Here is a 15,882-nt window from a genome sequence, read left to right on the forward strand (position 1 = left end):
GATTTGAAGAAAACCCAATATGTTGTGGGGTAATGATATTCTCAAGTTGTATCCAATTTTTATTTTCTAAAGAACAACGACCATGAAAACACATTATTAATACACATGTAATATTAACTATGTAAAAATAAATACAATGTTTTAATATACATGTCGGATAATGATAGTGTCATGTTGTAGCAAATTAATGCCTATTTTGTAGAAAAGATAAAGAGACAACATAGAGTAATACAAAACTAGTATGAACTATATTTTTCAAAAACAATTTTGATAGGCCTTCTACAATAGTTAAGGGTTTGGGGTAGTTTTTGAGGAGATTTTGTAAGTGTGATTAAGAAAGAGAAAATGTGGTGGAGAAAAAAAATAAAAGTAAAAAGTAAAACAAAACAAAAAAACTGAAAAATAAAAATAAAAAAGGAGGAATTACGCGCCCACTGCACGCGCCCGCCTGGGCGCATGATTTGCGCCTCACGCATGTGAGGCGCAAATTAAATGCCACAGTGGGCCCCATTAATTCCTGCCAAAATCCCATGACTTGCAGGATAAATATTTCTATAAATTTTACCCCTTCCCATTTGTATTAAACTCATGCACTAGTTTTTAGGCCTAAGACTTTGTGCCAATAACCACTAATGGTGAAGGCCTAAGCAATTAATAAAATATTAAAGAAATATTTTAATATTACATTCATAGCTAATTGTTAATACTATAATATAACATACATATTTACCTATGTATATAAATAAATAAATAAATAAATAAATAAATAAATATATATATATATATATATATATATATATATATATATATATATATATATATATATATATATATATATATTGGATCATATGAGATCACTTGTTTAGGTAAGATCGTGAGATCGGATCTTGTGCATCCATTTATTAATTTAATGGTCTAGATTGATTTAAGATGCTAAGTTGAAGTGTGTGCGAACAGTAATAAAATGTGTGCGGACGGTGATTAAATGTGTGCAAACGGTGATTAAATGTGTGCGAAGGGTGATTAAATGTGTGCGAACCAAGGTTGCAAAAATCGCTAGGGGGGCGCCTAGCGCCTAGGTTTTTTTTTTTTGTAATTTAAAAAAAAATTAAAAAAAAAAATATTTTAAGTGTTAATAAGTGTAAAGTGTTTAATATTGTAAGTCTTTACATTTTAATAGTTAAATATTTAATACTTATTAAGTTATTAGTTATTATTTATTAATTATTAGTGCATTACTTATTAGTTTAATTTAGTTATTACTTATTATTTTATTAAGTTATTACTTATTATTAGACTATTAGAGTATTAGTTAATACATTATAACATTAATAGTTTAAATGTTTCAGATTTATAATTAAAAAAAAAAAAAAAAAAACCAGCCGGTCGGCCCAGGCGGCCTAGTCGGCCGGCTAGGCGCCGATTAGCGCCGATTAATCGGCGCCTAGGCGCGATTTTTGCAACACTGGTGCGAACGGTGATTGATGTACAAGATTTGATCTCAAAAATTTTTTAGTGGCCTAGATTGATTAAGATTCCAAGTTGAAGTGTGTGCGAACGGTGATTAAATGTGTGCGAACGAAGTGTGTGTGTGTCAATCAATCTAGACCATTAAAAAGTATTACATGGATGCACAAGATGTGATCTCACGATCTTACCTAAGCAAGTGGTCTCACTGGAACCCTACCATATATATATATATATATATATATATATATATATATATATAGCTATTAAGGCAGAGAGTCTAGATCATTCTGCTCCTACACTTGTTCGACTTTATCGCCGTGACATGCCAACTACAGTTTCCTCATTCTCTCGATCTCTCTTGCCAGATTTCTGCAACTCATATGTTTTTAGATTAAAAATTCTTCTAATCTGGAAAGCATACTTGTAGTATGGAAGGTGTAAGGGGCGATTAATCATGGATGCTAGTCTACGGACATCTAAATCAGGTAAAATTCTGAGCCATTTTGTTGTTGCAATTGATCATAAATTTCTCTAATTCGAATGAAATGTGGTTGCTATTTACCTAGTCTGAAGGCTTTGTAGTCTAATTCCAGTTTTATTTGATAATTATCTACCGTTAAGATGTGGTAAACTCTAGATCTAGGGTTTATAACTATTCGAAACTTATACTACATGTGAACCCGTGGAATTAAAATCTTGGGGGCCATGGAATTCTAATTCCATGAAAATGAGAGAATTGCACTTCCGTGGAACTGCAATTCCCTCCAACCAATTGAAGAAATTTAGTTACCTTAAGAATTAAGTGGGAATGGAATTGTAATTCACTAATTCCCTCCAACCAAACGCTCCATAATATCACATATCATGCCAATACCTATTTAGTCAAATGGCAGCCAACTCGACTTATTTCCACCTCTATTATTATGTTGTGTAAAATAAATTGAAATTACCATATCTATGTTGTCATTATGATAGGTGCCAAAGATACCTAGTTTAAGGGTCTAATAAAGGGGCGACATTGTGTTAATTGATATACTTTTGTGGTTAACCTATGGTGTTTTGTGCTCTAATGTGCTAATCATTGCAAAGCTCTACCCTTTGGTACACTTTAGATGGTTTTGTAGGCTTTTTGGACTTAAGAAGAAAGCATATAAGCTTGGCAAGGAAACAACCAAGGATGAAGTACATTTGATGAGTCCACGTCGTGGAGTGATGCGTAGATTATTTCCAGAAACTTCCACGCCCCAACTCCACGACGTGGGAAAGAGAAGGAAGGGCTTTAAGTGAAAAGTCCACGAGCGATTGATGCTCGTGGAATAAACTCTGGGAGCGAAATTAATCAAGTGCATTGGAGGGAGCTATTTAAGGGATTAGATTAGATATTTTCAGGGAGTTAGTCATTTTTTTTAGAGTTTAGCAACATTGTAGAGAGATCATTTTAGATTGTAGAGAGATGATTTTTGTAGAAGCACGCATCACTTCAATTCAATCTTGTAAGGATGAAGATCTACTTTAAAGCTACTTGTTTTGGATTTCAATTGCAAGTTCTTAGGTAGTTCCTTAATTCTACTTTGATTTGATTTTCCTTTTGATTTCAATTGCTATTTTCAATTTGTGCAATTAGGTCAATTGTGATTTCAATTTTAAGGCATGAGTAGGTAACTTCTTTTATGGTTTGAAGACAAAACAAAAAGGTTTGTAAATATTAATGTATTATTTAATATGTTTGGATGATTGTAGGTTGGCATGTAATTTGAGACACAAGTTTGAAAAAAAAGAATCACTTATAAACTAAAACTCTAAGGGGGTGTTTGGTTGGGATGAATTTGGGTGTAAAGGAATTGCAATTCAATGAATTATCAAATTACACCGTTTGGTTGGAGGGAATTGTAATTTCCTCCAAATGAGAAATTGCAATTGATGGGATACCCCATGAATTGCAATTCAATGGGGAGGATGGGCAATTTTGTTAGTGTAAAGACAATTTTGTCCCTCCTCTCATACCTTTATTTTTTAAAAATAATTTTATTGTTATTATTATTATTTTTTTTGAAATAATAATATAATAATAATAATTATTATTTTTAAAAGAATTATTATTATTATTACATAAGGGCATTTTAGTCATTCTATCGCTTCTTACTTTTCAATACCCTTTACTCTTATTCCTGCATACCTAACAATATAATTTCAATTCCTACTTTATTCATTGAATTATAATTCACATCAAATTATAATTCTTTATCCCTTAATTCCTTCATCTCAACCAAACGCATGTAACATCACATATCATGCCTAGACCTATTTAGTCAAATGGCAGCCAATTCGACTTCACCTCTATTATTAGGTTGTGTAAAATAAATTGAAATTACCATATATATCTATGTTGTCATTATCCAAACGGAATTAAAAATACAAATTCCTCGTACCGGATAAACTTGGATGATTTCCAGTTTTGACTAATTTTGACACATGCAAGAGTTAAATCCACTTCAACACTGAATCCATCTCTGCACTTCTCTCTTGATTAATCGCACTTCGATTCATCAAAGAATCACTTCCATGGCATTCAATCGCGGGTCTATCTTCCTCCGCCGCGCCGTCGGCAGTGCCAGCCTCCTCCGCGGAAACAGATATTCCCCGACGGCACTCGCCTTCCCCGCTTGTTCTCCCTCCCTTTCTACTCCAACCGATCACATTGAGGGTGATTGCAGCAAGAAAACGTTTAGCTCCGATTCCGCATCAGCGTATCATCTGCAGGGCGGCCCGTCCCACATGCGCGCGGCCGTGTTTTGGGAACCAAATAAGCCTTTGACTTTGGAAGATTTCCACATACCCCGCCCTAAAGCCAACGAAGTTCTCATCAAAACCAAAGGTACTTATTTGCTTGTATTTGGACGCCCATTTTCTTTTCTTTTCTTTTTTCATTATCTTTTGTCATATATGTTCCTAATTGAGAGTGTGATTTTCTTTTACCAAAACTTTATCTTGAAAACAGGGTTGTATAAATGTGCAAAGTGTATGATCATCGTGTTTCCTAACAAACAGTAATGCAGTTTTTGGATCTTGTTTACCGATTATGATAGAGTTAATCTGCCCGAATATCAATGATTTAAATGATGCGCATTGGGTGTGTGATTCTGAGGACTGAGTTTTGATCCATTTCTGATGAGGGTGAAGTAAAGGGGTTTATATAAAGAACAAAAGAGAGTGCGAAAGATTTGACTTTACAAAATTGAAGGCAAAAGATATAGATGTGTTCTATCCTAGTCCTAGAAATATATTGATGATATATTATCACGTGGTAAATAATTCAAGTCTCCTACAAGCTACTTCCAAACTAGAGGCTACTTATTTCGACCACACAACTTGCCACATGTCCTTTCAAGCTCTATATCTCCGAACATACTTGGGCTCTGAAAAGGAGTTGTGATTTGTTGGAAAAGCTAAATGTGTCTAGTTATCAACACTGTCAACCATGCACGGGATAAAGTTATGATGAATATAATGACCATTGTTTAGAGAAGGTCACAAGTCCTCTTGAAAAGCCAAAGTCCTCCCCTGGTGAGAAAGAGATCTTCTCTGAGTTAAGATCATTTTCCCCATGCTAAGAGACCAAATCATGACATTAAATGTAGGATGAGAGTATATATGAGCTGCGATCTCAATTTTGTAGGCATTGCCATTATTCCTCTTCAAAATTTGGTAGAGACTAATAGTACTCTCCTTGAGCTTGTTGTAAGTACCAGCTGTAAGCCTCTCATTAAAATGAACCCAAACAAGGTTACTTGATCCATCTTTTTAAGGATGATAAGCACTAACCATAAAGTAAATAAGTGCCATTATCTTTGTTAAAATAGTAGAAGAAGGAAGAGGAAGAAATAATCCTTTATTTTCATTCAGTATGTCCAAGTTCTCCATATTACAACCATATATATAGGCATAAAGAAAAGCATATGAAGCATTCAGTATGTCCAAGTTCTCCATATTACAACCATATATATAGGCATAAAGAAAAGCATATGAAAGGACATGATAAATGCTGAAAACTATTCCTCTTCTCAAGGCTACAACTTCCTAGAGTAGAGTAAATATGACTGCCTATTTCCAACACTCCCCCTCAAGCTGGAGCATATAAATCAAATGCTCCAAGCTTGCTAAAAATGTATTCAATCCTAGGTCCACGAAGAGGTTTAGTGAGAACATCCGTCATTTGACCCAACAAATGAGGTAATGATGTCTCCTGCAACCTTTTCTCGTATAAAGTGATAAATCAACCTCAATATGTTTTGTTCTTTCATGATAGACCGGATTGGAGGCAATATGCAAAGCTGCTTGATTATCACAAATCAATTTCATAGGACCAAGTTTATAGAAATTGAGTTCTGTGAGAAGCTGTTTAATTCAAATTAGCTCACATATTCCAAGTGCCATTGCTCGGTATTCTGCTTTTGCACTTGAGCGGGCAACAACATTTTGTTTCTTGCTTTTCCAAGAAACGAGATTACCACAAAAAAGAATACAATATCCTGATGTTGATCTTCTATCCCAAGGGCATCCAGCCCAATCTGCATCTGTATATCCAACAACTTCTGTGTTCCATGATCCTTATAAAGTAATCTTGTACCTGGAGATCTTTTCAAATATCTTAAGATTCTAATGGCTGCATCCCAATGACTTTGACATGGCTCTTGTAGAAATTGGCTAACTATACTTACAGCAAATGAGATGTCTGGACGGGTGATCGTCAAGTATAGTAGCTTGCCAACTAATCTTCGGTATCTAGATAGATTGCATAGAGGCTCCCCCTGTCTTGGAAGAAGCTTGACCTTTGATTCCATGGGTGTATCAACTGGTTTGCAGTTTGTCATACTTGTTTCTTCAAGAATGTCTAAAACATATTTCCGTTGGGACACACAGATACCCTTTCCAGATTGAGCAACTTCAATACCAAGAAAATATTTTAATTTCCCAAGGTCCTTTGTCTCAAAATGTTGACGCAAGTATTTCTTGAGCTGTTCTATTCCTTCTTTATCATCTCCTGTGAATCTGTGATGACGATGCCATCAACATAAACCACAAGATATATGCTTTTACCAAGAGAATGCTTATAGAAGACAGAATGGTCAGCCTTGCTTTGGATCATACCTAATTGTTTGACCACATCACTAAATCTCCCAAACCAAGCACGCGAAGATTGCTTCAACCCATAGAGAGACCGTTTGAGACGACAAACAAAATTTGCTCCTGTCTTGGCCACAAAGCCAGGCGGCATCTCCATATATACTTCCTCCTTCAAATCACCATGTAGGAAAGCATTTTTGATATCTAATTGATATAACGGCCAATGACGATTGGCTGCCAGTGAGAGGAAGAGTCTGATAGAGGTGATTTTGGCTACAGGTGAGAAAGTGTCTATATAGTCAATGCCAAATTCCTGTGTGTATCCTTTAGCAACAAGTCGAGCTTTAAGTCTATCAACTTGTCCATCTGGACCAACCTTCACATTATACACCCATCTACAACCAACCACAGTTTTTCCTGGAGGTAAAGAAACTAACTCCCAAGTTCCAGAAGAATCAAGTGCCTCCATTTCATCAATCATTGCTTGCTTCCATCCTGGATGAGTTAATGCCTCTTTGACATTCTTTGGAATAGAAATAGTAGACAAACTAGTAATGAAGGCACAATATGATGGAGACAGTTGTTTTTGTGTGAGGAAATTATAGATAGGATAAGGATTTCGAGTGGATCTTTTACCTATTCGACTGGCAATGGGTGAGTCTTTTTCTATTGAAGTTGGGTTGTGTTAATGGGAAGCAAAGATGTGGGACATGAATCAATCGAACGCCCATCCTCTTGTGAGTTTTGACGATTGCGTCGTTGATAGGTGTACATGAATATTGAATGGTGAATCATGCCCCTCCTTTTGAATGGTTGGTGTAGTGCTTTCAGGAATTAGTGTAGTGCTTTCAAGAATTGGTATAGTTCTTTCAGGAACAATGTGAGAAACAGGTTCTGAAAAAGTAGGAACAGGGAGAATTTTTGTTACCTCGGTGGGTTCCCCTAGGAAGTCAGACTCAATGGAGGTGGAAGAGAAAAAAGGTGTTGTTTCAAAGAATGTCACATCAAAGGAAGTATAGAAACGATGTGTTTTAGAGCAGTAACACTTAAAGCCCTTTTGGAGGCGAGAATATCCAATGAAAACACACTTTATTGCCTTAGCATCAAGCTTGTCATGTCCTGGGGAAGAGTCATGAACGAAACAAGTACACCCAAAGATCCGTAATGGGAGCTTATGGAGAGGTTCTTGTGGGCACAAGATGTGAAAAGGAATCTTTCCTTGCAAAACAGAAGAAGGCATTCGATTTATAAGATAGCAATAATGAAGTATAGCATGCCCCCAAAAATTCTTAGGAACCTTGTTATGAATAAGCAAGGTACAGGCTGTTTCAACAAGATGTCAAATTTTTCGTTCAGCAACTCCATTTTGCTGAGGAGTTCTGGCACATGAGGATCCATGAAGTATTCCTCGTGATGAAAAGAAAGAAGTGAAAGAGTCAGAAAAATACTCTCTTGATGAAAAGAAAGAAGTGAAAGAGTCAGAAAAATACTCTCTTGCATTATCACTTCGTAAGATTTTGAGAGATACCCCAAATTTTGCATTATCACTTCGTAAGATTTTGAGAGATACCCCAAATTGATTCTTATCACTTCGTAAGATTTTGAGAGATACCCCAAATTGATTCACAATTTCATTGTAGAATTTCTGAAATACATCAAATAATTCAAAGCGGTTCTTCAATAAAAAGACCCAAGTGCACCGAGAGAAATCATCAATGAAGACAACAAAATATGAGAATCCCAAAGTAGATGAAACCTGACATGGTCCCCACACATCAAAGTGAACTAGAGAGAATGGGGTATTAGCCTTCCTATTCACTCTACTAGGATATGAGGCTCTTGTGTGTTTCCCAAGTTGACATGATTCACCCTCTATGGCTTTTAGACTTGACAAACTTGGAACAAGTAGTTTTAATTTATTGAGATCAGGATGCCCTAAGCGACAATGGTTAAGGAGAGGTGATACAGTAGCAGTGCAAGCTATTTTGGTTTTGGTAGGACATAAAAGGTGGTAGAGACCTCGTGATTCATTTCCTACACCAATTGTCTCCTTTGTTTGACGGTTCTGAATAATTACAGAATCAGAGGAAAATGTAACCAAATAGTTAAGAGAGTGAGTAAGTTGATTAATTGAGATCAAATTGAAGGGACAACCTAGAATGTAGAGGACATTAGATAAAGATAAAGAATGAATGGTGACTTTCCCAATTCCTATAGCCTTTCCTTTTGACCCATCACCAAATGTAACAGCAGGAAGAGAGTTTGAGAAATTAATATGGGAGAAAAAGGAAGGGTTACCAGAGATGTGATCAGTGGCTCCAGAATCCAAGACCCAAACAGATTCAGATCTTAATGCAAGGGCAGTATGAGAGACAGTGGTACTGGCAACCTTCAATGCACTGTTCAGAATTTGATCTTCTGCCATAATGATCAGAAAAATGTGAGAAAAGCAGTGTAGGGTCGCAGCAAGGAGAAGAGCTGATCTGGGAGGTTTGGTTGGAAAATATCGCCGGAGAGGGTGGCAGTGAACAGTGGCAGTGAAGGAGAGAAATTATTTTCAGGCCCCAAAAGGGTGGCTCTGATACCATGTTAAAATAGTAGAAGAAAGAGGAAGAAATGATCCTTTATTTTCATTCAGTATGTCCAAGTTCTCCATATTACAACCATATATATAGGCGTAAAGAAAAGCATATGAAAGGAGATGATAAATGCTGAAAACTATTCCTCTTCTCAAGGCTACAACTTCCTAGAGTAGAGTAAATATGACTGCCTATTTCCAACAATCTTCAACAAAGTCTTCCAAACATGGCTAAAAATTTTGTAACGCAACATGAAGTGATACTGTAATAGACTAAGGAAACCCATGAAGTTTAACCACTTTGTTGAAATAAAGGTCAGCAATATATGAGGCATCTTTGGGATGAAATGAGTAATTTTGGAAAATTGATCAACAACTACTAAGACATAATCTATACCTCTTTTAGTATCTGGTGATCCAACCAAATGATGTGTGAGAATTACAAGGGTTTATAAAGAACAAAAGAGAAGGCTAAAGGTTCAACTTCAGAAGATTGGAGGAAAGAGAGATAGGTGTGTTCTATTCTCAAAATATATTATATATTATCAAATGGCGAATAATTCAAGTCTCCCCTTTCACCTATAGGTACAAGTTTATAGACTAATAATAGCACAATAACCAGAGAAACATAATTAGGAAGTTATATACATAAGATGAAGACTGCCACTTCCATGACACAAGTTCCAAAGATGAAGACTACTGCTTACAAGATATAATTCCTATATGTTCTTTCAAGCTCTGTAACTCCCAAATTCATGGAATCTGAAAATGAGTTATGACTAGATAGAAAGGTACGTGAGTCTATTTCCAATGCCACCAACCATGCATGATTCAGATTTTCTAGAGATAATGTTATGACTTATGATGAAAACATTGAACACTGTTCAAAGAAGGTCGCAGGTCTTTTTGATGCACTACTTCAATTACCTTGTTGAACCAAATGCACTTAGTTGAGTTTGATAAATTCAAGGTGAATCTGCAGTAGAACATCATCAGTTTGTTTTTATTGCTATCTGGTTTGGAGGTTTTTATCAAGCTAAGCTAATTTATGCTTCTTGGGTTCTACTCTCATGCAACAAGAGAATTAATTGGCTAAGTGGAGTTACTCCAATATACCCTGTTGATAAACTCTAGTGGGGGTAAACAATTTGTACTTGTTTGTCCTGCAGCTTGTTGGAGCTTATCTGCTCCAAAAAAACCATAAGCAGGGGCTAAACAATATTATTACACAGTTCTTTGGGTTACATCCTTGGAGCCTTCAATATAACTACTGCATCTAAAATTGCTAAAATCTTTTCTTTTTTCTTCTGTGAATATGATAATTAACCCTGCTAGTGAACATGTTTGATTATGCAGCGTGTGGAGTCTGCCACTCTGACCTGCATGTAATCAAAGGTGAACTTCCTTTCGCAAGTCCTTGTGTTGTGGGGCATGAGATAACTGGTGAGGTGGTTGAGCATGGGCCACTCACTGACAGTAAAATCGTCGAAAGGTTTAATCATTGAATTCTTTCTGAACTGTTCTATTATTTTGTCTTGCAGTGGAGTTCTTTATAAGGCAAGAACTATGTTTTCTTTATACACTGCAGATTTCCTGTGGGAGCTCAAGTTGTTGGAGCTTTTATCATGCCCTGTGGTAGCTGTGGCTTCTGTTCAAAGGTGACCGTATTGAAATATATTTATTAAATATGCTTATTGGTGGTAAAAACGTAAGACTGTTTGCTTGTGACAATTATATCCAAACCTTTTAAATTTGGCAATTTCATACCACATTTTAAACTTCTGTGCAATCCAATTTTACTGTTAGATCCATAAAAAAAAAAAAAAAGAAAAAGAAATACTGACCCATTCCAACCTAATGTTTCATGGATATCTAAATATGTTATCAACTAATAAATGAGTGAGAAATGTAGGACCTGGTTGGGTTTTATTGGGTTGGATAGTTAAATTGTTTAAATTGCAAAAAGGTTTCAAATTTGGTATTAGCTATTAAGTTGGCAAATTTAAAAGGTTTGGGTATAATTGTCATATGGCACAAAGGTTTGGGTTTTTGGTAACCAATAAGCCAATTAAATATGAAGGTGCTAGACCCCTTACTGCCCAGTTTCAATGTAAACAGGGTCAAGATGACCTATGTGAGGCTTTCTTCGCTTACAACCGAGCTAAAGGAACCCTTTATGATGGTGAAACACGACTGTTTTTCCGCAGCAGTGGTAATATGCTTGGTTTTATAACTTTTATTACTTGTAAATTATTTGTTACAATTTAGTTTCCAGTTTCCTACACAATCTCTTTTGTCAAGTAAATTGGCCCTTTCAGGTTGGACCAAGATAGCTGCTTTATTAAATTGTTACTTCTTGAGTCTAGCTAAAAGTGTGAATTAATTCTTGCTTCCAACAAATTTTTATTTATTTCTGTGTGCAGAAACAAGGATCATGAGTTATGTTCTACTTTTACACCTCATGAAAAATCAAAATGTCTTGTCTTTATAATTTTCACTTTTTTTGTACAAGTGACAGCACATTTTCTGTAGCAATTATAAACTGTATTTCTATGTTTGATCATGAATTTCATGACATCTACTCTACACACATCTTAGTGCATGAAGAGGCGTGAATTAGGCTAACACATTGTTATGAAAATTCTTGCACGAATGTCCATGAGCTAAAATTTTATTATTTATTTATTTTCCTTTTTATAGTTTCTCTTAGTCTTTGATGTCTTCAATTGCCTAAATATGCTTAGCATGACTTATTTAGTCCAATATGTTACACCTAGCACGACTTAAGTGGCCCATATGCTGCCTTTTCAGGGAAACCAGCATATATGTATAGCATGGGAGGTCTAGCGGAATACTGTGTGATGCCAGCTCATGGATTGGCTGTTCTACCTAATTCGTTACCTTATACAGAATCTGCAATTTTAGGATGCGCGGTGTTCACTGCTTATGGGGCTATGGCTCATGCTGCTCAAGTGCGCCCTGGTGATGCCATTGCCATCATTGGCATAGGCGGTGTTGGCTCAAGGTAAAAGGTTGAGGACTACAGTTATTAGACCATCCTGTTTGTCCTCTGTTAGTAAGCATCCAAATAATATTTTTAACTCATAAAGCTTGCATAACCAACTAACCAAGTGAAGTGGAGTGCATAGGTTAACGACATATTTCTGATTTAAAATTAGGAAATGGAACTGTATAAGTATAGTGTGTTTATGTTGCATGCAAGAGGATGGTATACAATAAAATGGCTGAATTATAGGCAGATGATATTGACTTTAAAGAAATTGGGGTTGTAACAGAGAAAAATTATGGCCAAATAAGAACAAAATAGATGAGAGCTTGAATACATTTCACTTGAGTTAGATAAGCTTAGATGAGAGCTTGAATACATTTCACTTGAGTTAGATAAGCTTTGATGCACAAGTGTGCCCAAAGCTCACATACTAGAGCTGGCAAAGATGCCTGGTTGATCCTTTTCAAATCTTATTCGTTTCAAGTTCCCACTTCAGGAGATATATTTCTATTGTTTATTATAATTTGTTCTTCTGATTTTGTTAGGACTGGGCTTCTTTACATGATTAAAACCCAAATTTTTTTTATAGCTGTCTGCAGATAGCACGAGCATTTGGAGCTTCAGAGATTATTGCAGTTGATGTCCAAGATGAGAAACTACAGAAAGCTAAAGCACTTGGAGCTACTCACACAATAAATTCACGGAATGAAGATGCAGTAAAGAAAATAAAGGTATATTCTACTTTTTCAAGTCACCTTTAGGCAAAATAATGAATCATTTTGAGTATGATAATTTTATCACCTTTTCATTAGCTTCTGTTTGTCAATTTAATTTCCAAGGGGCTATCTTGTAATGTCCCCAATCCATGTGTCTTTTTGGTTTAAAGAAAGCTGATGGCTGCTTCCTTCTATCTTGTTATTCCCATAAAGGGAAATGGCACTTTTAGTGACTGTGGTGTGAACTACTGAACTTAGGCTCTCAGTTATTTGCAATGTAAATTTAGTCTTTAAGTTCTTAATGATATGGTGGATTTAGTTCATGAAGTAAACAAAAATGTTAAAGACCAAATCCATCACTTTGCTAAGAATTTAAGGACTACACTTACACCACGAATGACTGAGGAGCAAAATATACACTACAATCACAGTTGAGGGACTAAAAGTGTTTTTCCCCTCCCATAAATGTCTATTTTCCATCTTTTTTTCAGTCCATTGTCTTTGTGTATATGTGATGGCAATTATTATTACTTTTTTCTTCCACAAGGCCCAATGAAAAGGCTTCTCCTAATGTAAAATATATATGTTTGACCCCTTATAGATAGAGAAAATTCATATATATCTTGTTCCTTTTATCCCATTTCGTTTTGATTAGAAAATTTTAAATTAATTGTACATAATTCTGTACCTGTTGCTTGAAGAGATTGTTCCATAAAAACTGGAAGCTTGTCTGTGATGTTACGCTAAAAAACACACAGCAGGATGTTAAGGTGATTAAAATTTAAAATCAACTGTTCAATTGGATAGGAAATTACAGGAGGAATGGGAGTAGATATTGCTGTTGAAGCCCTGGGTAGAACTCAGACATTTGGGCAATGTGTACAAAGTGTTCGAGATGGAGGAAAAGCTGTAATGATTGGGCTAACACTCTCTGGCGCTAAAGGGGAGGTGGATATTAACCATTTGGTCCGAAGACAGGTATGCGCAACAATAAATTTTTAGCTTGTCAGCCTTTTTCATTAAGCAAACATTTTCAAATTAAATTTGTTTTTCAAAGTGTTCGGTGTACTTCATAGTAGGGAAAACAACAAAATATCTGAGCCCAGTAATGGGAAAATGCAAGTGAAGTTACCTATAGAAAGAAACAAGTGAAGATTTTGATGATTAAATGATAAGAATCCTGATGAAAAAGGATATATTACGTGCTGTAGACAAAACAAAGTTTACGTAGAAATTGTTTTGTTGGCCAAAAGATGATGGATGTATCTTGGTTACTTCTTTCACGGGGATCGATCTGGTGATGAGTTTTTGTTTTGAAAATTGAAATATTAAGCTGCAGCTGCATATATGCATATATACTCCATGCATCTCGATTGGATTGATCTTATTTTGCTTTACAATCTATCTCCTGGACCAGATAAAAGTAATCGGATCATATGGAGCCAGAGCAAGACAAGACCTTCCGAAGTTGATTAAACTTGCAGAAAGTGGAATTTTCAATCTCAGGGCAGCTGTCTCAAGGAAATGCAAATTTGAAGAGGCGGCGGAGGCTTACAAAGATCTTGATAAGGGAAATATCACAGGGCGTGCTGTTGTTGAGATCATGTAATAATCGTGCAGTGATGGGTGCAACGTAACAATGATACTCCTTTTACTTTTGGATTTTTTTTTTAAATTGTTGTGAACTTGTTTTTCTCCAGAAGAATACTCCGTAATTAATGCCCTCAATGCATGATTTTTGAGTGAAATAAATTATAAGAAAATTTTTGAGTGACCTCCAATATATGTGCAAATAAAATAATTTTCAGGGAATTAAATATATATATATATATATGGCACTTTTCCCCCCTATGCTATGTGCATATAGCACTTTTCTCCCCTGTGTTTTTAAAGTGGCAATTTTCCCCCCTCAGTTATTTTAAAAGTGGTAGTTTTTCCCGATGTAATGTTAAATCGACATTTTTGCCCTTAAAAATAATTATTTCATTTATTTTTATTCTCCAACCAATTATTACTAATATGTATGGAAGATCACGGTTCGATACGAACCTAATCGAACACTGTAGCAATTGAACTTAAATAGTATGGACGGAAGTTACGGTTATGATTCAGAACCGAAAAAAAATAATAAAATAATTGTTGAATTTAGACTATTTTTAAATAAGAAATAAAATTAAAAATAAATAAATAAATAAATAAGTTTTGATTGGAGGTTCAAAATCGAAATTGGAATCGAACCATACCGATTTATCAAAATAAGTGTTTGATCTTTTTCACTTTATATGACTGTGGTTCAGTTCTGGTTCACGGTTCAACAATTATTTAATTTTATTTTTTCGGTTCTGAATCGTAACCAGAACCGTCCATACTATTTCGGTATGATTGCTAAAGTGTTTGGTTAGGTTTGAACCGAATCATGATCATCCATACATAAAAATAATAATTTGTTGGAGAAAAAAAAAATAAATGAAATAATTATTTTTAAGGGTAAAAATATCAATTTAACATTTCAAGGGGAAAAACAGCCACTTTAATAACACAGGGGGAAAAAGTGCTATATGCACATAACATAGGGGGAAAAAGTGCCATTTTCCCTATATATATATATATATATATATATATATATATATTATATGTCAAGCAGAAAATTTTAGTTATTAACAAGTAGATCGATCGATCATATGCCATCATAATATCAAGGACCTAGAGTCTAGCAAGTTAGCTCGAGCAGCATCCCAGGGTTCCTCACCCTATGGACCAGCCTTACTCATCATACGTACTAAATTGGTTTTGTCTTGTCATGGGTTTATCAAAGAAATGACAATAGAAGTCCAGCGACAAGTTCTTCGAACTTATCTAGGTCGGTATGTCTAACTCGGCCAAACATTACCCTTGACGCTATTGTCGCCCCTACCTATTTTATGACAAATTGCTAGCTAGTTGGTATGTTCATTCATTGTGTCTAACACGGTCACACAAACTAT

At 35.4% G+C, this 15,882-nt stretch overlaps 1 protein-coding gene across 2 annotated transcripts; it reads left to right on the forward strand.

Moving 5' to 3' along the window:
* The first annotated feature begins 3,901 nt into the window (after positions 1-3,901).
* LOC116013427 (alcohol dehydrogenase) lies at positions 3,902-14,679 on the forward strand. 2 transcript variants are annotated; one of them, XM_031253175.1, is made up of 8 exons: positions 3,902-4,345; positions 10,529-10,664; positions 10,761-10,830; positions 11,291-11,384; positions 11,984-12,197; positions 12,772-12,913; positions 13,706-13,876; positions 14,316-14,679. In XM_031253175.1, the coding sequence occupies exons 1-8, from the start codon at positions 4,033-4,035 to the stop codon at positions 14,505-14,507; spliced, it is 1,332 nt and encodes a 443-aa protein (XP_031109035.1). In that variant the 5' UTR covers positions 3,902-4,032; the 3' UTR covers positions 14,508-14,679. The 2 variants fall into 2 exon arrangements, with proteins under 2 accessions (XP_031109035.1, XP_031109036.1); XM_031253176.1 differs by having other exon boundaries at positions 12,098-12,197.
* Positions 14,680-15,882: the final 1,203 nt, after the last annotated feature.

The sequence above is a fragment of the Ipomoea triloba genome, chromosome 3, assembly GCF_003576645.1.
Source record: "Ipomoea triloba cultivar NCNSP0323 chromosome 3, ASM357664v1".
Classification (NCBI taxonomy): Eukaryota; Viridiplantae; Streptophyta; class Magnoliopsida; order Solanales; family Convolvulaceae; genus Ipomoea; species Ipomoea triloba.

Coding starts and splice junctions, on each gene's coding strand:
- LOC116013427 (XM_031253175.1), top strand. CDS start 4,033: ATGGCATTCAATCGCGGGTCTATCTTCCTCCGCCGCGCCGTCGGCAGT. Junction 12,198..12,771: donor ATAGGCGGTGTTGGCTCAAG/GTAAAAGGTTGA, acceptor TTTTTTTTATAG/CTGTCTGCAGATAGCACGAG. Junction 12,914..13,705: donor ATGCAGTAAAGAAAATAAAG/GTATATTCTACT, acceptor TCAATTGGATAG/GAAATTACAGGAGGAATGGG.